We start from the raw sequence: 24767 nt of genomic DNA on the forward strand, positions 1-24767 counted from the left end.
ATCTATAAGAATAAATCTAGGGCTGGAGAGAGAGCTAAAGGTGCTTGCTTACAAACCATGACAGCCTGGTCGATTCATGATTCCCCAGGACCAATGTCAATCCAGATGCACAAAGTGGGACATGCATCTGAAATTAGTTTGCACAGGCAAAAGGCCCTGCCATGCTCATTCATTCGTTCTCGCTTTCCTTCAAAAAAATACATTTATGACCATACATAAAGGAAAAATTTATGTAAAGCTTAAAATATGTGTGTGTGAATTATATAACATATCTACATACTATTAAAATAGGCACTGAAAAATATACTTATTTTGGGTAAAGTACATTGAGAAATATTTTTGGTAAAATTGTACTGAGTTTATGCTCTACAGAAGACATAGATATTTGAACTTTAAAGACCTAGGCTCAAGTCCTGTCAGTGGTGGTCAAGCTTTCCATCATATAAGCATGACAGACAGAAGCTTACCTCCCTAGTGGTTGAAGAAGGAAGAACAAAACCTTCTACAGAAAGTCCATGACACTGTAAAACAAAAATCCATGTCGTTACCAGGGATGAGCTAACAATAGGGATGCTATAAGGAGACTACGTATGAGTCACAAGCTATATATCAAGTAACCACAGGCCAGCAAGAGGCCCTACAGCCCATGTGTGCTTGCCATAGGCTCATGATTCTTAAGAATCAAGATTCAGTGCTAGCCACACATGGTGGCACACACCTTTAATCCCAGCACTTGGGAGGCAAAAGTAGGAGGATTACTGTGAGTTTGAAGCCATCTTGAGACTACATAGTGAATTCCAAGTCAGCCTGGGATACAGCGAGACCCTACCTCAAAAAACAAAACAAGGGCTGGAGATATGGCTTAGTGGTTAAGGTACTTTCCAGTGAAGCCTAAGGACTCATGTTCCAACTCTACAACTTCCACGTAAGCTAGATGCACACTGACTTAAACATGCAATGTAGCACATGTGCACAAGTGTGCACATGTCTGGAGTTTGATTGCAGTGGCTGGAGGCCCTGGCGTACCAATATAATGATGTCATGTGTCCTTATATATCTTTGGCAAAAATAGGATTTTGAAATAAAAACAAATATTAGTTACACCAAGAGAGTCTTTGGTCCAGGTGTGGTGCAGCACACTATCAATCCCAACACTCAGGAGGCTGAGGGAGAAGGCTCTTGAGCCTGGGCTACATAACAAACCCCTATCTCAAAACAATAAAAAGCACAAATAAAACAATAAAAGTAAAAGCAAAAAGCAACTATTTTGAGCAACTGGCATCATTATACTTTGTATTTGTATACTAGTTTTCATCCAAGAAAAAGCTGTAGGTAAGAGCTACTTATATAAACTCCCCTTGTTTTACTGTAGTGGCATGTGGTTTTGAGCAGCTCAATAGCATTTCCAGTTCAGAACAGCTACAAGAGTGAGCTTACTATCATCAGATTATTTAACTAGAACCAAATGTATTACAATATCCCACAATGTTCAGCTATGCCCTAAAGCACATGTCATGATTTTAAAAATCCAATTGAGAAACACCACCATTACAACAATAATAGAAATAGATTACATTATGAATACAGCCACAGTAATAAATCAACTATTTCAGTTTTATGTTTCTTTCTAGATTTTGTCCATCTGAATATTTGATCTTTATATAATTAGTGATGTTCTAGTTATGTCATATCATAACCTCCAGACACTCAGCATTCCACAGAGGAAAGAAAGTAAATTTGTGTTATTCTCACCTTTTGCAAGACTTTCCATACTTTTTGATAAAACCCAATTGGGACTCTATTTAGTGCTCCATCCAGCCTTCTCCGGCGTTGCCACTGACCTTGACGACTATCTCTAGATGCCTGCTGGCCACATGCACTAGGCAAGACTCCACTACTTGCAGCAATACAGGTTGCAGGAGACTAGGTAGAAGAGAAGAAAGAACATAAATCAAAAACTCCACCAATAAAGGATTATCACATAGTAACCAAAAAAACACACATCATAGAATTATGAAGTATACACTGGCTAATCTGGTTGGCAACATTTCACATATGCAGCCAAAACACATTGCATAAGGAACCCCACATGGGTCTACTGGGAATGTATTCTAGAAGCTTCAGCTTGTGTTTCCTATATTTCACCCCACACACCATTTTCTTTTACTGATTTTTGTATATTCTTTGTCCTTTTGCTGTAATAAATGATTGCCGTGAGTATAACTACCTGCTAGTCCTGTGCTTTTTGCTAGTGAATCACTGAGGCTAGAGGTGATCTTGGGGAATGCTTCCTCCCAATATAATCATAGACCTAAAGAATTAAAACTATAAAGCTCTTGGAACAAAAACCCAGGCCTAAATTTTTGTAACCTTGGGTTAAGTAAAGCCTTCTTACTTGTAACATCTAAAACATGAGTAGCATAAGACAGACAAATAGAAAAGCTGAACTCTGTTGACTTTTGTTCCTTAAAGAGCATCATTAAGAATGAAAAGGCAGGGCTGGAGAGATGGCTTAGCAGTTAAGGCGCTTGCCTGTGAAGCCTAAGGACCCATGTTACACTCTCCAGATCCTATGTAAGTCAGACTCAAAAAAGGTGAGGCAAATGAAAGGTCACACATGCCCACTAGGTGGTGGAAGCATTGGAGTTCTATTGCAGTGGCTAAGGCTTTGGCATGCCAATTCTCTCTCTCTATATATATATTTTTTAAAGAATGAAAAGGCAGCTGGGCATGGTGGCACATGCCTTTAATCCCAGCACTCGGGAGGCTGAGGTAAGAGGATGGCTGTGAGTTTGAGGCCAGCCTGATACTACATAGTGAATACCAGATCAGCCTGGGCTAGAGTGAAACCCTACCCCCCCAAAAAAAGAAAAGGCAACCCACAGAATGGAGGAAATATGTCCATTCACAATTTCTATATGGTTCATTAAAAAATGCTCCATATCATTAGCCACAGGGATACACAAATCCAATCATAATGGGTACATTCACCCCCTGGTTCAGGTCCTTTTTAGAAAAGTTTGGCATTTCCTCAGAATGAAAAACACAATTATCCCAGTACCTCCTCTCTTACAAAAGATCCAAGAAAACATAAAAATATAAACCCATAAAAAATTTGTACATGAGCTGGGTGTGGTAACACATGCCTTTAATCCCAGCACTCAGAAGGCAGAGGTATGAGGATTGTCATGAGTTTGAGGTCAGCCTGAGACTACATAGTGAATTCCAGGTCAGCCTGGGCTAGAGCAAGACCCTACCTTAAAAAAAAAAAAAAACCTACCTCGAAAAATCATAAAACTAATATGAATGTTCATAGCAGTATTCATAAAAACTAAAACATAGAAACCATTCAGGTACCAATCATCTGATGAATGGATAAATAAAATATGGTATATCAATACTATAGGTTGTCATTCTGTAATAAAAAGGAGTGAAGTATCAATGCATACTTCAACATAAGGAACCTGGAAAAAAATATACTAAATGAAGGATGAAACCATTGTTTAAAATGAGTATTTGGCAGCTTAGACTCAGAAATAAATACAAAATGAACAATAACAGAAATAGTTTCTAAGATAATAGCAACTCATTGCCTGAATCAGCAACTACTGCTATTTAAAATAGAAAAGTGCTCCAAAACATTTCTATTGGAAAAGGTCTTTCAAGTAGAAGAAATATCAATTAACTTATTTTCATCATAGTTTCTCTTTCAGCAAGATCCTAGAGAAAAAACAAACAAACAAACAAACAAAAAAAACAGAAAGGGCATGTATGTTACAGAATACAATTCAAGCTGTTTTCCAAAATCAAATATCAGCAATTTTGAGTTTTTGATTCAAACATGAATGAGTGTGCCAGGGCCTCCAGCCACTGCAAATGAACTCTAGATGCACGTGCCACCTTGTGCATCTGGTTTAGGTGTGTCCTGGGGAATTGAACCTGGGTCCTTTAGCTTTGCAGGCAAGTGTCTTAACTGCTAAGCCATCTCTCCAGCCCTTAGTTTAAATTCTTAATATCTGCCTCTATGAATAATCCAACAGAAACACAATTTAAAAGTGTACAAGAATCACCTAAAGAGCTTATTAAAACAGAGTGCTGGGGCCTATCCCTTGTCTTTGTTTTGGTATGGCTAGGATGTGAGTTAAGAATTAGCATTTCACAGAGCGTGGTGGCGTGCGCCTTTAGTCCCAGCACTTGGGAGGCAGAGGTAGGAGGATCATACTATGAGTTCGAGGCCATGTGGAGACTACATACCTTGAAGAAGAAAAAATTAACATTTCAAGTAAGTTTCAGGTGATGCTGATAGCTGTGTGATACACTGTCTGATGCATAGTGAACACATAATGCAGCACATTAGTTGGAAGAATAAATGAATAAACATGCTTATTCAATTGAATTTGGTTTGTTTGTTTATTTTTTTGTTTTTTTTGAGGTAGGGTCTCACTCTAGCCCAGTCTCAGGATGATCTTGAACTCTCAGCGATCCTCCTACCTCAGCCTCCTGAGTGCTAGGATTAAATGCTTATGTCACCATGCCTGGAGAATTTGATTTTGAAACTGGAAAGAAGTTACAGCTGAATTCCCTTCCTTACTTTATTGGGAAGAAAACAGACTTCCTCCCTATATGGTTTGTGCTTATTTGGCTTTTCTGTTTAGTTATGTAGTGTGTCATGAGGCATACAACAGTATATTTATTCAAGGCATTTGTGATTTGAACAGAGAACAAGAATAGTTACCAGAAATGATGGTGACATCAAATCTATACCCGAGGGATGGCCACCATTGGACTATAAAAAATTGAGAAAATAAAATTTTACAAGAGATAAGGCAAGAGATCCATTACTTGCATTAAAAAATGTTGTTAGTAAACAAAAAGAATGGGCGATTTGAGTAATTAGCCAACTATGTTATCATCACAAAGCTGATGAAATGATTTTATTCTAAATGTCAAAGTAAATGATAAAATAAGTAAAACTGCCTTAAAATGTCTTTGTCCAGAAATTAAAGCATTGGCAAGTGGTAGAGAAAAGAGTTTAGAACAATGCAAAATGTCAGACATACAGGAGAGGACGGAAATCAATATTATAAAATGAGACGGTAATGATAAAATCTCAGGCCCCCAGGCTTCTAAGTCATAGTCCTAATGATATGGCTCCCTTGAAGATGTTTGGTAGTGAATGTGTAGGGAAAAAAAAAAAAAAAAACTAAGTAGCTGGGATGATTAAGTTTTAGTGTTATTATTAACCTAGCTGGGAATGTGGCCTTCAAATTCCAAGCATATAATGAATTTGTGAATAACACTGTGTGACTATAAAAATACCGTAACATATTCAGCCAACCACTCTGAACCAAAACAAGAATGATTGACCAAAATAAAATAACTACTCAGTACTGAATGCTGTCCTTATCTCATTCAAATGGGAAAATGTTCAGATTATTCAAATTATCTGGGAAAAGTTATAACATGAACACTTGTTTAAAAACAAGACCCCTTCTTAGTTCTTCCTGTTGCATAAATGTCAAAGGATATTTGACAAAAGTACTTAAGTTTACTTCAAATTAAATGTCAAGCACTAGCTTATTCTCCTCCCAAATGGTTTAAGATTCACTTAAAAAACCCACAAAGGGCTGGAGAGACGGCTTAGTGCTTAAGGTACTTGCCAGTGAAACCAAAGGACCCATGTTCTATTCTCCAGATCCCATGATAGTCAGACGCACAAAGGTGAGGCAAGCACAAGGTCATACATGCCCACCAGCCAGCACAAGCATATGAAGTTAGATTGCACTAGCTGAGGTCCTGGTATGCCAGTTCTCTATTTCTCCTCCCTCTGTCTCTCTAAAAAAAAAAAAAATAATACCTGCAGGACATGGTGGCACATACCTTTAATCCCTGCACTTGGGAGGCAGAGGTAGGAGGATCACCATGAGTTCTAGGCTACCCTGAGACTACATAATGAATTCCAGGTCAGCCTGAGCTAGAGTGAGACCCTACCTTGTAAAACAAAACAACCCCCTCCCAAAAAAAGCCTTCATTTCACCTACCCTCTTTTTTTTTTTTTTGTTTTTCAAGATAGGGTCTCATTGTAACCCAGTCTGATCCTCTTTGGTTTTTAATTATGTAAGCCATTGTAATTCTACTTTGAAAGCAGGAAGACTAGCTTTTCATTACAAGTGCTTCTAGAAGGGACCAAGTTAGATCTTAACTTGCAGATCTTGAAACCAAATGGTGCCCCCCAAATTTCTAAGTATTGAAGTTTATGTTGACTATTTCTTTGCACAATGCAGCAAGTCATTCATTATCACCTATAGAGAAAGGGGGCTATTGGTAACTCAGTCTAATTTAGATGCTTTTCTTCTTTGGGTCCACAGTTTCTTTCATAGACCTCTTTCATGGCAATGGAAAGAACTAATTTTGGGACAAAAATCTAGTAAAAGATTCTTTTATTTTTGTGGTGCCAGAGATCAACTCCAGGACCTTTTGCATATTAGACCTGGAAATAGATTTTTAAAACAAATTTTTCAAGGTAGGGTCTCACTCTAGCTCAGGCTGACCTGGAATTCACTAGGTAGTCTCAGGGTGGCTTCAAACTCATGGTGATTGTCCTACCTCTGCCTCCCAAGTGCTGGGATAAAAGGTGTGTGACACCATGCCCAGGTGATTTTTTTTTAAGTAAATAAAGCCTTTACTTAATCAAGTATTTTCTAATACCTATTCTTAGAACAAGAAGTCAAAGTCTGTAAGTCTAGGCTTATAGAATTAAAATTAAAAATAAAATTCTAAACTGACAAGTTAGTTATAAGAAGAGAAAGTTTAGGCATCAATTTCTCGCTATCTGATGCAAGTTACTTTCCTCCTAAAATTAACAACTGTTTGAGTTAGAGAAAGAAAAGCTATCTACAAATTATTGTTTTAAGAGAGATCCAGCAACTGACTCCATGGCTTGTTATAATTTGTAAAAAGACCACAAGCTCATGCATGTTATATAAAAACCAATTAAACAATGCTAAAAGATTCCTTATTGTTTCACCTGACTCTCAGTTGAGATAGACAGTCTACGAAATTCCACCTGAAAAATAAATGGTCCAAATTATATTCAGGATATAAAACAAAACAAGTTATTCCAACAAAGTCTGATTTCAAAGGGATATATATTTTGAGACAGAGTTTCATGTATTCTGCTGGCCTCCAACTCACTATGTAGCTGAGGCTGGTCTTGAATTCCCAATCCTCTTGCCTCTGCCACCCAAGTGCTGGGATACGAGTGTGCACCACCAAGCTCAGCTAAGAATATTCTTAATTATGATATCTCAGCAATTTCCCATGTAGTACATTACCTGTTTTATTTCACTTTTTAACTTCATGATCCCAGCTCGTTCTGTTTTTGTTGCTCCAACAGCACCAACCTCATGGATAGAAATAGCAGGACTCACATTTGAATCAGTGGGACGAACTGTACAGCATAAGAGATTTAAAGTTAAAAAGAATAATCAATCTCATTTTTCTCTACCATATTAAAAAGACAAATTGTGTCTGAAGCTTATTTTTATTTTTATTTCAGAGAGAGAGAGAAAAGAAAAAGAGAGAGAGAATTGTCATGCCAGGGTATCCTTTTCTTTTTTAACTTATTTATTTATTTATTTATTTTTTTGTTGTTGTTGTTTTCTAGCTAGGGTTTCACTCTAGCCCCGGCTGACCTGGAATTCACTATGTAGTCTCAGGGTGGCCTTGAACTCACAGCAATCCTCCTACCTCTGCCTCCTGATTGCTGGGATTAAAGGCATGTGCCACCATGTCCACCTTTTAACTTATATTTTTTAAACAACTAGCATAATCTTGCCATTTAAGTATGGGCAGTAGAACGGTAGCATGAGACCTTGGTAGTAGAATCTCAGGTTCTAAATCAGGCCCTCTGAATCAGAATCTAGACAGAAAGAAGCCCAGCCTGAGGAACACTGTTTTCTAACTTTTCCTTACCATTCTAAGGTCTAGCCATCTGTGGTGGTTTGAAAGAATGTCCCCCAATTGATTCAGGAGTTTATTAAAGCTGTAATTGAGATCTCCAGCTACCTAGCTAGAGGAGTCACTGGGTGGTCCAGCCCTAAAGTATAGGGGTGGATTTGGAATTCAAATCTAAAGATATGTAAAGTGCTGGAGCTCGGCTGGAGTTCGGTCTGTGGTTTCCTGCAGTTTGGCTTCTGGTTTTTGTTCTTGCTTTTGGGGATGGGTTTTCTCTTTTTCTCCATTATGGAACTTCCCCTGGATCCTTATGCTTCAGATAAATGCCACTCTTCCCATAAAGTGTGACTGGTTTGAAAGTTCATCCCAGCGACTTGAGGCTGTCTACTTTACCATCCATCTATCTGAATATATATTACACATATCTCCTCCTAAGATAAACAGCTGAATATAGTCAGGTGTGGTAGTGCACGCCTTTAATCCCAGCACTTGGGAGGCAAAGGTAGGAGGATTGCTGTGAGTTGGAGGCCAGCCTGGGATTACAGAGTGCATTCCAGGTCAGCCTGGGCTAGAGTGAGACCCTACCTCAAAAGAACAACAAAAGAAGTTGAACATGAGATGGGTGTTGTAGGTAGGAGAGCTGCTGTGAGTTCAAGACCAGCATGGGTGACAGAATGAGTTCTAGGTTAACCTGGACTAAAGTGAGACCATGTTTTAAAAGGAAAGTTGAACATGAGATACCATCTTTTATCTTTTGCTCTGTTGCTTTAGGTAAGCAACACTAAATAATACTGTCAAAATCAAAAGGACAGGCTGTATTTGATTAGTGCATGTTGTATTCATGTATACAAGTATTGTACTGAATCCCAATGATATGTACAATAAACATCAGTTAATAAAATTTGAAAAAGTATATGGAAGATTGGTTTGTGATAGACTCACAGTCATACTAGAATTTAAGGATAAAAGGACACAGTATATCTGTAGCAACTACAAACACATTATATATACATATACATACATACATACATGTATATCAGTAACTATTTAAGTGCTGTTATGTGCTGCTGGCCAATTCAAATTAAAGTTTTAGACACTGTTGGTTGCTAGCTATCCATGAGATTTTGGATAATGTAAGGGAATGGACAAAATAGTTAAAAATAAAACATGATATAATTCATTTATTTGATATATTATTTAAAGAAAAAGATGAGCTACTTAATGGCTTCCAAATCTTGTCCCAAATGATAGCTTTGCCTTTAAATGTTTTGTATATTGGAGTTCTATTTATTTGAGGCTAAAAATTCCTCTGACAACTAATGAAAATTCATGTTAAACACTCTGAAGTCTATGCAGCTATTTAATCTTACCGCTTCGTTCCACTCCGAACTCCTTGCCACTGAGAATGTGATGCAGGAGGTTCTTCATGGCTGAAGGACTGAGATTCATCAGACCCTCCGTGGCTTCTTCAGCTAGTCAGCAAAAATGCAAGATGAAAGGAATTCTAATTTGTCTCCCATACCTTCCTTATTTTTCCTCTCTTTTCTTTATTTCTTAAGACAGGGCCTCACTATCTAGCCCAGGCTGACTTCCAGCTTACAGTGCTACTGTCTCAGCCTTCTAAGATTATAGGTCTGTTTGCTCCCTCACTTATTCTAATTCATTCTCTCTCCCTCTATATATTTGTCTCAGTGAGCAGGGGCAGGTATTGGACCCAGGGTCTCGCACATGCTAAGCATATGTGCTACCACTGAATTATATACTCAGGGCCTTTATTTCTTTTCTGGAATAGAATTTTTGGAGTCACTTGCTTGGAAGATGGGAATTATAAAATAAACTTTTAATACTATATGCTTAGCTAGCCATACTGTAATAGATTTTAATATTTAAGATCTGATCTTCCAGCTTGTAGATTAGCTAGCCTATTGGTTCCTTCTTCATCCTGTTTCCATACAATTAGGCAAGTCCACAGAATCCTTGTTTGAAGGTGGGAAGAACGAAAAGAGAACATGAGAACAGCAATACATTCAGAGAAAGGCCATGAATGTATGTGTGCCTGTAGACAGTAAAATAATTAAAGCTCTTGGTTTAGAAACATATACTTAGAATATATATGCATCATGAAATTATGAATACTGAGAGGATATCTTGAACTTGTTCATCAACATCAGTAAGTTATTAAGTTTCATTCCATCTCAGGTCCCGCGTCATTTTAAGCAATGCTAGTATGAGTAGATACGGCATGTACCTAACCTTATGAAGTTGACCATCAATTTGGGAGAGATGGAACTTGTAAACAAGATAAGCAACCATAAAATCTTATGTATACTATATGACAAATGAGAGGTATAAACCAGTAATACTATGGAAATTACACACTGTGACAAAACATCCCTTGATACCAAAACTGGAGAATCCTACATAATACATTTATCTTTAACAGTGAACTAACTGGATATAATTTGAAATTAAACAGGCTTGGTTTCAAATTCTAATGCATGCAAAGCTGTGGTACTTTGGGCAAGCTATTTATCTTTTCTAAGTTTCAGTTTCCTTACTGGCAAACAGTAGAACAATATTATGTTCTCTAGATGGTTGTCGTGAGGATTGAGTCAATCTATATAAATTTATAGCAAAAAAAAACCAAACTAGTTTCTCACAGACCTTCTGGAAGGCTTTTTTTTTTTTTTTTGAGGCAAGCCCAACAGACTGGCTGTTTTTTTTTTTTTATGCAAGAGAATGAGAGAGAGAAATAGAGAGAGAGAGAGAATTGATGTGCCAGGGCCTCTAGCCACTACAATTGAACTCCAGATGTGTGCCCCCGCCCTTGTGTGCATGTATGACCTTGTGTGCTTGCGTCACTTTGTTCATCTGGCTTATGTGGGACCTGGAGAATTGATCCTGAGTCCTTAGGCTTCTCAGGCAAGCACCTTAACTGCTAAGCCATCTCTCCAGCCCTTGGAAGGATTTTATGAATATAAATAGTGTCAATTAAAAGCTGTTTGTGGGCTGAAAAGATGGCTCAGTGGTTGAGGTGCTTGCCTGCAGAGTCTAATGACCCATTATTATTATTTTTTATTTTGAAAGAGAGAGAGAATGAGAATGGGCATGCCAGGGCTTTCAGCTGCTGTGAATGAACTTCATGCATGTGCGCCCCATTGTGGTGCATGTGTGACATTGTGTGCTTGCATCACTGCATCTGGCTATGTGGGACCTGGAGAGTCTAATATGAGTTCTTTGGCTTCACAGACAAGTGCCTTAACCGCTAAGCCATCTCCCTAGCCTATGACCTGTTTTTTATTCCCCAGTGCCCACATAGAGCCAGATGCATGGTGGCACATGCATCTGGAATTTGTTTGCAGTGGCTAGAGGCCCTGGCATGCCCATGTTCATTCATTCTCATTCTCTCTCTCCCTCCTTGTAAATAAATAAACAAACAAATAAATAATAAAGCCTTTTATATTCTGGACATGATAATGCCTGCATATCACTCTGGAGGTGGAAACAAATTCTAGGGCAGTCTGGTTTACATCTTGTCTCAATTTTTTTTTAAAGCAAAGAGGACATCTAATTGAAACAATCAGTTTTGAGGTTTGCAACTTTGATTGAATTTTTCTTTTATATTTAAAAATATTTTTATTTATTTATTTGTAAACAGAGAGAAAGAGAGACAGATGGACAAACAGACAGAGAGAATGGGCACACTAGCAGCTCTAGCTACTGCAAATGAACTCCAGACACATGCACTACTTTGTGCATTTGTTTTTCCGTGGGTACTGGGGAATCAAACCTGGGTCATTTGGCTTTGCAGGTAAGCACCTTAACTGCTGATCCATTTCTCTAGCCCCTGTGATTGTATTTTTCCATGCCATCCCTAGTTCTATTATTTTACCTTTCTTGTGGAAATAATAAATAAAGATTAAAAAATGAAAAGAGGCGTGAGGTTCCCTCCCCCACTCCCCCACATTATACAATTTTGCACTATAGCTTTTTCAGGTCCTAACTATTTTTCCAACTAAAATTGTTATCATGCCAATTGTTAATTTCAGAGTCTTATTAGATTAATGTTAACAAAAATATTGTTTTCCTTTGTTTGATCATGATACTGACTAGACAGAACACTAGACTTATGATGCACTGATATAGTGACTCAAACTCAGTGTCTAAAATCATCCCAGTCTGAATTAGAACCCAATACAATATATCACTCAGCTATGCTCCAGATCCCTCAAGGAGTTAGGAGTAATGGTTAGCTTTAAGAACTTTGTTAAGAAAAATGTGGAGTGTAGAGCCCCCAAGAGGCGATGTTTTGAAATTGCGGAACTAATATACAAAAGTCACCCTTTCATTCCTTTGCCCTGTGCCAAGCAGTAACTTACCAACAAGGGGACAAGAGTGCCTTATCCAGCTTCTCAGTTACACATAAGAGTATAGTAAGCTGGGTGTGGTGGTGCATGTCTTTAATTCCAGCCAAGGTAGGATTTCTGTGGCTTCGAGGCCACCCTGAGACTACATAGTAAATTCCAGGTGAGCCTGGGCTAGAGTGAGACCCTACCTTGAAAAACAACAATAACAACAATAATATTGTAGCTTTCTTTTCTCCCTGACCCCAAACTCCACTGATCTACATTAAAAGTGAATTTCAGTTAAAAGTTAAAAATGGTTCTGAACTGAGTACCTGAACATCGAAGGGAGTGGGCCAGTTCAGTTGCCATAACTTGTATGATCAGACCAATTCGAAGACGAAACATTTCAGCAAAGAGGGCAGGCTGGGTTCTCATATACATTGCTAAATATACCATTATTTCCTGTGTACAGAATGGGCATAGACAAAATGATAGTGCAGGTCTCACAATGTCTATGTTGTTTTCTTTACAATTGCCAAGTCAACTTAAAAGAAATAATAATGTGCCAATTGCCAGATTACCCTTTATAATGCAGCTCACCTGTGTAAGGATTGAAATGTTCATGTCTCCTTCACTGGCTTCGTCTATCAGCTGAGTGAGGGTCTCATAAGGTAAAGGTCTGAGGAAGAAGTCAGTGAATAAAGACAAAATTTTAAAATAGAGCATAGTAGTGCATACCTGCAATCCCAGCACTTAGGAGTGGAAGCAGGAGGATCAAAGTTTAAGGTGATCTTTGACTACACAGTGAGTTCAAAGCAAGCCTGGGCTACATGAGACCCTTTCTAAAAAAAAAAAAAGGGCACAATTATGCAACCATATAAACCTACATATATTTTAAAATATTAAAAAGTTCATCTCAAATCCATGTCACTGCTTCAATACCTCATCATTACCGGTGGCTTTCTATTTCAGTGTCAATTGTCATTCAGCCCACTCTGAACTGTATCAACTTAAATCTTTGTTCTCCTTTTAAACTTACCCCATGATGTCCTTCCAGATTAGTCTCTCATGGTTTGCCCTTAACAATGGATAGGTAAGTATTATGTCCATAAAGAAATGAGCTAATTGTTTTTTGTTTTTTTGAGGTAGGGTCTCGCTCTAGCCCAGGCTGACCTGGAATTCACAATATAATCTCAGGGTGACCTCGAACTCAGTTATTCTCCTACCTCTGCCTTCTGAGTGCTGGGATTAAAGGCATGCACCACCACACCTGGCAATATACTAATTTTACGCTATGCTTTTTGGAAATCATTTTATCACTTCACAGTTACATCTTACAGGATTATAGTATCTCCTATAGTTTTATCAGTTAACACACACATATTAACACACATGTACCAAGGTTACATACACATTCACCCATACTTAAGATTGTGGTTTGAGTCAGGGTCTCACCCAGCCTGGCCTTGAACTTTTTATCCCCTTGCCTCAGCCACACACTCCTTATGCTGGGATTATAAGCACACACCACCATACCTAGCTACACATGTGACTCATTGACAAGCAGTACTTTATAGGTATGGGTTATGGCATATTCTTTTGGAATGCTTACAGTGACACAAAACTCACCTGATTTGTGATATAAAGTTCTGTTTGACAGGAGCAATGTGTCATGGGATGAACCGTCTCCCAACCTACCTATGTTAAAATTTCAATCCCCTTGTAACTCTTAGTGTGATCTGTCTTTTCTTTTTTGTTTGTTTGTTTTATTGAGTAGCACCTTGCTCTAGCCCAGATTGACCTAGAATTCACTACATAGTCTCAGGCTGACCTCAAACTCACAGCAATCCTCCCTTTACCTCCCAAGTGCTATGCTGGGATTAAAGGACTGCACCACCACACCTGGCTTTAGTGTAATTTTAATTGGTAATATAGTCTTTTTTTAAAAAAGTTATTTATTTTCAAGGAGAGAGAGAGAGAGGGAGAGAGAGAGATAGACAGATAGGTGTGCCTCTAGCCATTGCAAACTAACTCTAGATGCATGTACCACTATATACATCTGGCTTATGTGGGTAGTGGGGTATTGAACCTGGGTCCTTAGGCTTGGCAGGCAAGTGTCTTAACTGCTAAGCCATCTCTCTAGCCTGATAATATAGCCTTTAGAGGGAATTAAAGTCAAGTCATGGTTGTTCCTATTTGATTATGACTGGGGTCTATATAAAAGGGGATAAGTTTGGGCACATAGATTCATAGAGCAAAGAAATGTGAAGAGACACAGGGAGAAGACAGCTATCTACAAGCCAAGAAGACAGGCCTAGAACAAAGCCTTTCAGTCTTCAGAAGGAACCAACCTTGCTGACACTGAGACCCTATGGCACTGTGAGAGAGTACCTTTCTATTTTTCAAACCACTCAATTTGTGATATTTTGTTACAGCAGCACAAGAAAATTAGCACACACATTTAGGACTGTTTTCCTAAAGCATAAATTAGACTTTACATATGGAATCTGTGACACATGGTTCTAGGACGTGTCTCTGTAAGCCTTTATCCATGAGTATGAACTGGACTTTAAAGGTAATAGAAATCAAAGATATGAATTGGGAAGGAGGTAGTATGCAGACATCACCCAAATTATCCCTGATTACTTCTTTCTCAATTATAAAATCTCTACACAGGGCTATGCTTACAAAATAAACTTTTCACTACCTAGGCATAGTGTTGCACACCTTTATTCTAGCACTCAGGACAATGAGGTAGGAAGGCTGCAAGTTCAAGGGTAGCCTGGGTCATATAGTGAGACCCTGTCTCAAAAAAAGACAGTAATTTTAAAAGAACCACTTTTGAACTGGAGCGATGGCTAAGTGGTTAAGGCACTTGCCTTCAAAGCCTAATGAGTTTAATTTCCCAGTACCCATGTAAAGCCAGATGCACAAGGTGCTGCATGTGTCTAGAATTTGTTTGCAGTGGTTGGAGGCCAAGCATGTCCATCCTCTCTCTCTCTCTCTGCCTCTCTCTCTCTTCTGGGCATGATGGTGCATGCCTTTAGTCCCAACACTTGGGAGGCAGAAGTAGGATTGTTGTGAGTTTGAGGACAGCTTAAAATTACAGAGTGAACTCCAGTTCAGCCTGGGCTAGAGTGAGACCCTACTTAAAAAAGGAAAACAAACAAAACACTCTTCACTATCAAAAAAGTATGGGGGGTGGCTGGAGAGATAGCTTAGCGTTTAAGGTGCTGCCTGCAAAGCCTAAGGACCCATGTTCAACTCTCCAGATCCCACATAAGACAGATGTACAAACGTGAGGCAAGCGCAAGGCCACACATGCCCACTAGGTGGCACAAGTATCTGGAGTTCCATTGCAGTGGCTGAAGCCCTGGTACACCAATTCTCTCTCTCTCTCTCTCTTAGAAAAAAAAAGTGTGTGGCTACTGAGGAACTAACAGGAAAGGGAGAATATGTTGTTTTAAATTACTTCCTCATAGAAAAAACAGATGTTTTCCAATCACTCATGTATGAAGTTAAGAGTTCCTCTAAAAATATTTCTTGGAAATAAAATCTGCTTGCACATTTAAATATTGGCATTAGCATGGTATGAAATTAAACAGTAGTGCAGATGAGTTTTCCTGGCATGGCTAGTGGTAAAAGAATGCTCATATATAGGAAACAAACTTCCCACTAAAGCTTGACTCCACTCCTCTAGCTCCAGCCTATCGTAGGGGGAACTGCTGCTAATTTGGCAGTGGCTGCAAACTGTGCTAGTAGCAATCTGATGGCAGTGTTCTTGTTGGGATGCTCTGTAAATACGCATTTTCCCCTCCAACTTTGAACTTTACCCTTTGAGTCTTTATTCAGCAACATGGAGCTTCAGCAACATCAGCCCTGTCCTCTAGCCACATACTTTCTTCCACTTCTCTTCCAGAATGTGGTTGAATTTTGTGGATGCTAATACCTGGTGCCCTATGTTTTAGAGTGGGAGAGTTTAGGAAAATCCAATAAGTAAAATAAATTTCTCCCTATGAGCTTTTATTAATGCCCGGGCATTATCAACATTCTCCTGCTCTACGCCTTTCACAGAATTTGCATGTAGGATATTAGGACAAGAGAACTGTGGTAAGTCCACAAAGCTCCTTAAAGACTCAAGGAAACTTTGTCATTCTCAGCTAAATGCCACACTCACGCAGAGATGGTCTTCTCTCGAGGTTCTGGGGGAAGTCCGACTGTTAGATGCTTCTGGTAGGAAAGAAGATCTGTACAGGCCTAAGAAGAGATAGCATAACATTACCCTCTGTAGAAAACTTTGATTCCTATAAGCAGGTCTCTTCTTAGCTTAGAAATATTTGCTCCTTCTTAACCTACACTCATAATACAAGTCCTCTTCCTCAGGAAATAACATGATCAGATGAGAGAGATTTCTAGGAAGAACAATCAAGTATTTTCATCTTCTAGAAAATGGTAACTTTTAGTCCCATGTAAATTCATTAAGAACTAAAATCCATATAGTTTATAAAACCTCCAAAGTCTGTAATTCTTATGGCTTAGTAATGGATATTTATCATTCACAAATAACTGAATATCAAAAACTCTGTGTGTGAAAGAAAACACATTACATGACTAGAAGTTGTAATTTTCTTAAAAAATTATGGAAATCAACTCCCTCCCTCCACTATACAGTATAAGGGATTAAAACCAGGGTCCCACACATGCTAGATAAGTGTCCTGTCATTAAATTATACCCCTCGCCTCAAAATAACTTATTTTTTACAAAGTCCCCCAATTTAGATCTAATATAAATTCAAGAAGAATATACAGTACCTCATCTAGTGCCTCCACCTTCTTCCTTAAGATCCCAGAGATGTATCGGATCAGACCCCAGTGACGGAGTTCTCCAACTTTGCCATACAGTTCACTAAGAAGCTCTCTTACTGTAGCACTCCTGTCTTCATACAACTCAGTGTCCCAGTCAGGTCCTCTGGAATTTTAAAGGTGGGACAACATAAATTATAAGAAAAATCTCTGGCATTAATTTTTACTTTCAGCATTATAATGAATATACTTGTTTTAATAGGCCTTTCTCCATAGAAAGCTGTTATTTACTAAAAACCCTTGTAAAACTATTAACAACTATAAAAGCCAAATTTCTAGACATTTTAGTTTGAGCGGTGCTTTAACAAAATGCATTCTTTTCAAATATAGCTGAAATTAAAGAGATTCAACTTAAGTACCAGAAGTACGGAAAGCCTATCATATTTTAAGGACTACTGAAATAAGGCTGTGTGTTTATGTTGAAAGGATATGGATAAATAATTGTTATACAATTACTTTAACACAAGTCAACTATGAAGTACCATGAGATATATAAACTTCTCTGAAACTGATATTGAGACCATCAACTAATTATCTGGAAAAAATTACAATCTATGCCTATTCCAAATGGGTTAAAAGATCTAAATATTAAAGTACTAAAGATATATGACAGAATTAAGTTTCTAATTCTGGAGGGAGAAAAAAGGAGTCTCTAACTATGTGACATATAGCGGAAGTCATAAAAGAAAAAGTTGATACCTCCAACAAATAGATAAGAAAATATGCAACAAAAGAAAGTTTAGCAAAACAAATATTGGTAGCCCTTAAATACAGGCAAAGGTGTCCAACCTCATTCATAGCAGGAAAAATTAAAATGAACATTACATCAAAATGACATTTTTAATATGAAAGCTGTCAAAAATCCCCAAATTAAAAAAAATCCCTAAATTTGATGTTAGAATCTGCCTGGAAGTTCCTACATTGCTAAATACAAAGCTACCATATGACTCAGAATTTCTACTAGTATTATTATTAATAGCCCAAAGAGAAAATAACCCAAATGGCCATCAACTGATGAATAATAAAATGTGGTGTGGTAATATAGACAATTTTTTTTTTCAGGGTAGGATCTTGCTCTAGTCCAGGCTGACCTGGAACTCACTATGTATTCTCAGGGTGGCCTTGAACTCATGGCGATCCTCCTACCTCTGCCTCCTGAGTGCTGGGATTAAAGGCATGCACCACCACACCTGGCATAGACAGTATTTTACAATATAAGAGATGAAGCACTGATGCATGTTGCAATATGGACAAATATGGAAAATATTACACTAAATAAAAGATGCTTATTACATATGTCCAACACTGCATGACTCGATTTATATAACCTGCCCAACTAGCAGGGAATAGATTAGTGGCTACCTAGGGCTGGATGGATAAAGGGATTAAGAGTTGATGGATGGGCTGGAGAGATGTCTTTTTAAATTTTTTTTTGTTTATTTTATTTATTGGAGAGTAACAGACAGAAAGAGGAAGAGAGAGAGAGAGAGAGAGAGAGAAAGAGAGAGAGAGAGAGAGGGAGAATGGGTGTGCCAGGGCCTCTAGCCACTGCAAACGAACTCCAGACACATGCGCCCCCTTGTGCATCTGGCTAACGTGGGTCCTAGGGAATCGAGCCTCAAACCGGGGTCCTTAGTCTTCACAGGCTAGCACTTAACTGCTAAGCCATGGAGAGATGTCCTAGAGTTAAGACACTTGCCTGCAAATCCTAAGGACCCATGTTTAGCTCTCCAGATCCCCTGTAAACCACACACACAAAGGTGAGGCAAGCACAAGGTTGCACATGCCCACTACGTGTTGCAAGCATCTGGAGTTCAATTGCAGTGGCTGAGGCCCTGGTGCATCAATTCTCTCTGTCTCTCTCTCTATCCCTCTCTAAAATAAAATTAAGATTAAAAAGTTGATGGATAAGGAGTATTGTTTCTTCTTGAGATCAAAATAATCTTTTAAAGTGGAGACTGGTGAAAGATACACAGTACTGTGAGAATACAAAAGTGCCACTCAATTGTGTACATAGATAAATATTTGTATTATATATAAGAATATATATGCAGTTAAAATGTTCTCTCAGGCTGGAAAGATGGCTTAGTGTTTAAGGCACTTGCCTGCAAAGCCAAAGGACCCAAGTTCAACTCCCCAGGACCCACATAAACCAGATGCACAAGGTGGCACATGTGTCTAGATTTGGTTTTCAGTGGCTGGAGGCCCTGATGTGCCCATTCTCTCTCCCTCTTTCTCAGATAAATAAATAAAAATATTTTTAAAAAGTGTTCTCTCATATATATCTATATCTATATCTAATTTGTTTCTTTGCTTTTGAGACAGGATCAAGTAGTTAACTCTGGCTTTGAACTTATTTTATAGCCAAATATGACCTTAAATTCTTGATCCTCCCTAGTCGCTCAGGGAATTAGACAAACACTCGACCATTGGGATATCATGAAACTAAAAAGCTATTGTACAGATAAGCAAGACATCAACAGTTAATAAGCATTAATAACCCATTGAGTAGGAGAAAATCTTCACTAACTATACACTGACAGGGGCTTAAGATTTAGAATCTACAAAGAACTCAAAAAACTAAACAATAAAAAGTAAAGGGCTGGAGAGATGGCTTAGTGATTAAGGAACTTGCCTGTGAAGCCTAAGGACTCATGTTTGACTCTGCAGGTGCCACATAAGCACAGTGATGCAAGTACACAATGTTGCACAGGTGCACAAAGGGTGCATATGTTTGGAATTCAATTCCCGTGGCTGGAGGCTCTGGCATGCCAATTCTCTCTCTCTCTCCTTTTCTCTCTTTCTTGCATTAAAAGGTTCAGTCTGTTGGGCTTGCTTCAAAACAAGTCAAGAAAACCACTCAAAAATAGGGCAGAAAGCTTAAAGTATTTTTTTTTCTATTTCTGACCTGTAACTCCCAGTACCAGAGATTGGTTACTAGCCACATTGAGGTGTTGATCAGAGACCTACAAGGTCCCCAAATCAAGACAGCATTCTGTCAAAGCACTTAATTACATGCCTGAGGCAAAAGCTAAGACCCTATTGCTGAAGACACCATATGGTGTTGACAAAGAGCACAGAGAAACCTGGCTGGAATTCAGAAGAAAGCCAGTCTTCAGACAGTTATTCGGTCTAGTGTTGTAACGCACTACATGAGCTACTTTGAGAAAATGGCCAAAAATGGTCTGAGCAACCAGAGGTCTAAGCTACTCAGAAGCAAACACCCTGACAGGATGTATACACCAGTGCAATAGTGGCACAGTCTTGGTAGGTAACTAATAGCTTTCTGATTGGCTAAGAGAGCTGCTCAGTGTAAAGGAACCCCTATCTGGAATTGGGAACAAGATCAGAATCCTATGGAGACAAAGATTATGTTCTCCAGTGTCAAGCTCTCCCTAGTCTTTGGCCAAAAGAGGGGATACATACATCAAAATTTCCCTAAATTAATAATGCTTATACCATTTTAACTATGCTGACTTTACTCTCAGTGGAGAATATGTTCTTTTTTAGAAGCTAGCTAGACCTGAGAAGATAAACTACCCCTTGCACTTCAGCCAAGCCACAGCTGAAACCACAGAGGAACTGGGGAGATGAACACAAATGCTGTTTCCATGATGATCCTGATAATCAGCACCAGAGTGAAGGGAACAGACCCTGAGGATACTCAACACCTACCAAAGTAGAGCTCCAGAGGCTCCTAAGAGCTCATCACTGAAGTCAACTTAAAACTCACCCACCATGGTTCAGGGAATTTTGTATAAGGGGGGTGGAAAGATTTTAAGAGCCACAGGTTGAGACATCATGGCCAGAGGCATTATCTCCCCCCCCAATAACTGACTACTGCTCCCACAACACATAAACCACAACCCCATGGTAAATACCTGCCACCCCACTGAGGAGTGTCCCCAATGGAGTGGAGGCAGGGATGAGGGAAAAGAGGATACAACATATGATGTATCCACATGAAACATCTTGTTAATAATAAACATAAAAATGAAAAAAATGTGGAAGGTAACTGAACAGAGACTTCAAAAAGGAAGAAGTACAAATATACAATAAACACCCAAAGAAATGTTCAATATCTCTAGCAATCAGGGAAATGCGAACTAAAATAACTTTGAGATTATATCTCTTTCCATTCAGAATGGCAAACATCAAAAAATCAAATGACAGCAAATGCTGGCAGGGTGTGGGCAAAGAAGAACCCTCATCTACTGCTGGTGGGAGTGCAACTTGTCCAGCCACTATAGAAATCAGTATGGAGACCCTTCAAAACACTGAAAGTAGAACTACCATTAGATCTAGATGTACCTGTTTTGAGCATATAACCTAAGGACTTTACTACAGAGATACTTGCTCAACAATATCATAGCTGCTCCATTCATAATAACTAGGAAATGGAATCAGCATAAATACCCATCAACTGATGAATGGTTAACAATGATATGGTACATATACACAATGTAATTCTACATAGTGGTAAGGAAAAACAAAATAATGAAGTTTGTAGGAAAATGGATGATTTGGAAAAAATCATATTAAGTGAGATCACACAGATTCAGAAAGACAAATGCTGCATATTCTCTCTCATATGTGGTTCCTAACCTGGAACAGCTTGCCTTTACTGTAGGCAGCAGCAAGCACCAGGAGTATTGACATGAAGTTAGAATAAGGCTAGGTAAAGGGGGAAATGGCAAGGTAGAGGGGGAGGGGCTATTTGACAAGTTGGACAGAAAAAGAAAGAGAAAAAAATAAGAACAAGAGACAGAAAGAATGAATACAAGAGGTGTAGCAAATAGTTCCAATGTTGCTGGGACAATCATCCCACCAAACACAGTTTGGGAGAAACAGGATTTATTTCAGCTTACAGATCCAAGGGGAAGTTCCATCAATTGTGGAAGAAGCTGCTTACTTCCATTATCCAAGCAGAGAGAAAAACTACAGCAAACAGAAAACCAGCACCAGCAAACACATAAAACTGTCAGAACACAGACTTGCACCTTTGGGCTGGAATTCAAATCAGCCTCCAGTGACACCTTAGGGCTGGACTCCAGAATCCACTCCCAGTGACTCCTTCTACAGCCAGGTGGCTGGAAATTCAAGTTATAAATTTTAATAAAACACTGAGTCTATGGAGGTCATTAATTCAAATTATCACAGGAGGTACAAGGGTCTTTGAGTGGGGATAGGAGAAGAAGGGAGAATTACACACAACTAACAACATGAATCAGTACCATAGAAACCCTCCCAGATAGCATTCTATTGGCAATAACCCTCAATAAGGCAGGGAGGGATGACAGAAGTGTCCTGTAGAAGGTGGAGAAAGCTTAACCCATGATTAACCCATAGTCTGACCATAGGTTTATCTGGTAAAATCCAAGGGTCAGAATTGGGTTACCCCCCATCGTGAGCTATTGGTCAGGGAGACCCAAGAAGTCTCCAAAATAATGAAGGCCATTGACAAAGTAGTTTGTTCCCTGCCATAGCAACATTGATGAAAATACCACAGCCTAAAGTCACAGGACATTGAGAGATCACACTAGAACTGAGATAGAAACCAGTTCCCTCCTGGCTTACCTTCATAGTGCTGGAAAGTGCTATGGGAGGTGCTTGTGGCAATGGCTATCAACAGCATGAATAAGCAGGAAATCCTGCAAATTATGAAATCAACCATCTAGGCAAAAGGTACACACCAGCCTCTGCAGGTAACCAACTATTCTCAGATTGAACATGAGATTCATTTTACCACAATAGGCAGAAAGTAGCAACAAAAGTGAGAGAGCTCTGACAAGGGGGGCCTGTACTACAACATCCTAAAGCTTGCCCCAAGCAGCACACCTCCTACATCAAGGCTCTACCTTGTTTATAAGGAAAAAAAATCCAACAAAATCTGGGAAGATAGATTGGCAGTTGGGACATTTTCCTGTGGAGCCTAGGGACTCAGGTTTGATTCCACAGGACCCTCATAAGCCAGATGCTTACATACATGTCAGCGACTCTTGGGAAAGAACCCATGCCTGGCACTGGGAAACAAGTCAGAACCCCATGGATAGGAAACTCAGACCCAAGAGAGAACCTCCACCTCTCTTTGGCTAAAAGGAGTGGGTATACACATCAAAAAGTGTCTCAAATAACTATGCTTATCCCCTTTAATCCAAGAATCTGTTTTATCTTACATATGGCAGAGACTACTGGTGAGACCCAGTATACATCAATATAATGAGAAGAAATAGCCAGGCGTGGTGGCGCACGCCTTTAATCCCAGCACTCGGGAGGCAGAGGTAGGAGGATTGCCATGAGTTCAAGGCCACCCTGAGATGACAGAGTTAATTCCAGGTCAGCCTGGACCAGAGTGAGACCCTACCTCGAAAAACCAAAAAAAAAAAGAAAGAAATAACATTCTATATGACATTCCACTAGACGGGCTAACTCTACCACATCTGATAGAGCCCAGGAGTCATTGCAGAGGAAGTGGTGACCGGAGTACTGCTCTCACTGTTAGCCTGAAATCAGTTCCAGGGAGATGGCAATTGATATTGCAGTCATTAAAGTCCCATCAAAAGAGAAATTCAGAGGCTACAAAGAATTCAAAAGTAAATCAGATTTCTACATAGTGAATTCCAGGTCAGTCTGGGTTATAGTGAGACCATACCTCACTCCCCCCCCAAAAAAAATCTTTGACCCAAAATAAAACCTTTTTGTTTGCCTTTTTTTAAATCCAAAGGGTAATTTTATAGTCAAAATAATCAATATAACTTGAGGATTTTTACATTATTTAAAGGTTGATCATACCCTTTACTCTTGAATCATAATTCCAAATAGCTAGGAATGGTAGTTTGAATATGAAATGCCCCCATAGCCTCACATGATTGTCCCCAACTGGTGGCAATTTGGGAGGTAGAGCCTTGCTGTAGGAGGTGTGCTGCTTGGGGCAAGCTTTAGGATGTTATAGTACAGGACCCCTTGTCAGAGCTCTCTCACTTTTGTTGCTACTTTCTGCCTATTGTGGAGCCTCTGTTCTGCCATGCCATGAGGAACCCGCCCCCTACCCACACTAAGCATAAATAAACCCTTTATTTCCATATGCTGTTTTTTTTGTGGATATTTAAAAAATATTTAATTTGTTGATTGATTGATTTGAGAGAGAGAAAGAGGCTAATAGAAAGAAAGAAAGCGAATGGGCATGCCAGGGCCTCTAGCCACTGCAAACGAACTCCAGATGCATGTGCTCCCTTGTAAGCATCTGGCTTACGAGGGTCCTGTGGAATTGAACCTGGGTCCCTAGGCTCTGCAGGAAAATGTCCCAACTGCCAATCTATCTTCCCACACCTTGTTGGATGATTTTTTTTTTCTCAGAAACAAGCAAGTAACTACAGCACTAAGTATTTAACAGTATGAATCCCGTTAAACATTAGTAGAAACTTGATCTTTTACTAGGAGAAAAATTTAAAAATATACTTTTTGTATTTTCACTTACCAGTCATGATAACTTTTTTTAAATTTTTTGGTTTATTTTTATTTATTTATTTGAGAGCAACAGACAGAGAACGAGTCAGAGAGAGAGAGAGAGAATGGGTGTGCCAGGGCTTCCAGCCACTGACG

General features: G+C 39.0%; 1 protein-coding gene across 4 annotated transcripts in view; it reads right to left on the reverse strand.

The window, feature by feature from the left end:
* Phka1 (phosphorylase kinase regulatory subunit alpha 1) overlaps positions 1–24767 on the reverse strand; it is a 124476-nt gene that overhangs the window by 4641 nt on the left and 95068 nt on the right. For 2 of the 4 annotated variants that reach the window (XM_004660934.2, XM_004660931.2), the window contains 10 exons: positions 17115–17271; positions 16480–16559; positions 12903–12981; positions 12635–12764; positions 9327–9428; positions 7335–7450; positions 7028–7066; positions 4736–4786; positions 1753–1923; positions 468–521 (listed from right to left, as the gene is read on the reverse strand). In XM_004660934.2, the coding sequence (XP_004660991.1) occupies positions 468–521; positions 1753–1923; positions 4736–4786; positions 7028–7066; positions 7335–7450; positions 9327–9428; positions 12635–12764; positions 12903–12981; positions 16480–16559; positions 17115–17271 (979 nt within the window). The remainder of the gene's footprint in view (positions 1–467; positions 522–1752; positions 1924–4735; positions 4787–7027; positions 7067–7334; positions 7451–9326; positions 9429–12634; positions 12765–12902; positions 12982–16479; positions 16560–17114; positions 17272–24767) is intronic. The other 2 variants (XM_045140046.1, XM_004660933.2) reach the window with 1 other exon arrangement.

This window comes from Jaculus jaculus, chromosome X, assembly GCF_020740685.1.
Source record: "Jaculus jaculus isolate mJacJac1 chromosome X, mJacJac1.mat.Y.cur, whole genome shotgun sequence".
NCBI classification, from domain to species: Eukaryota; Metazoa; Chordata; class Mammalia; order Rodentia; family Dipodidae; genus Jaculus; species Jaculus jaculus.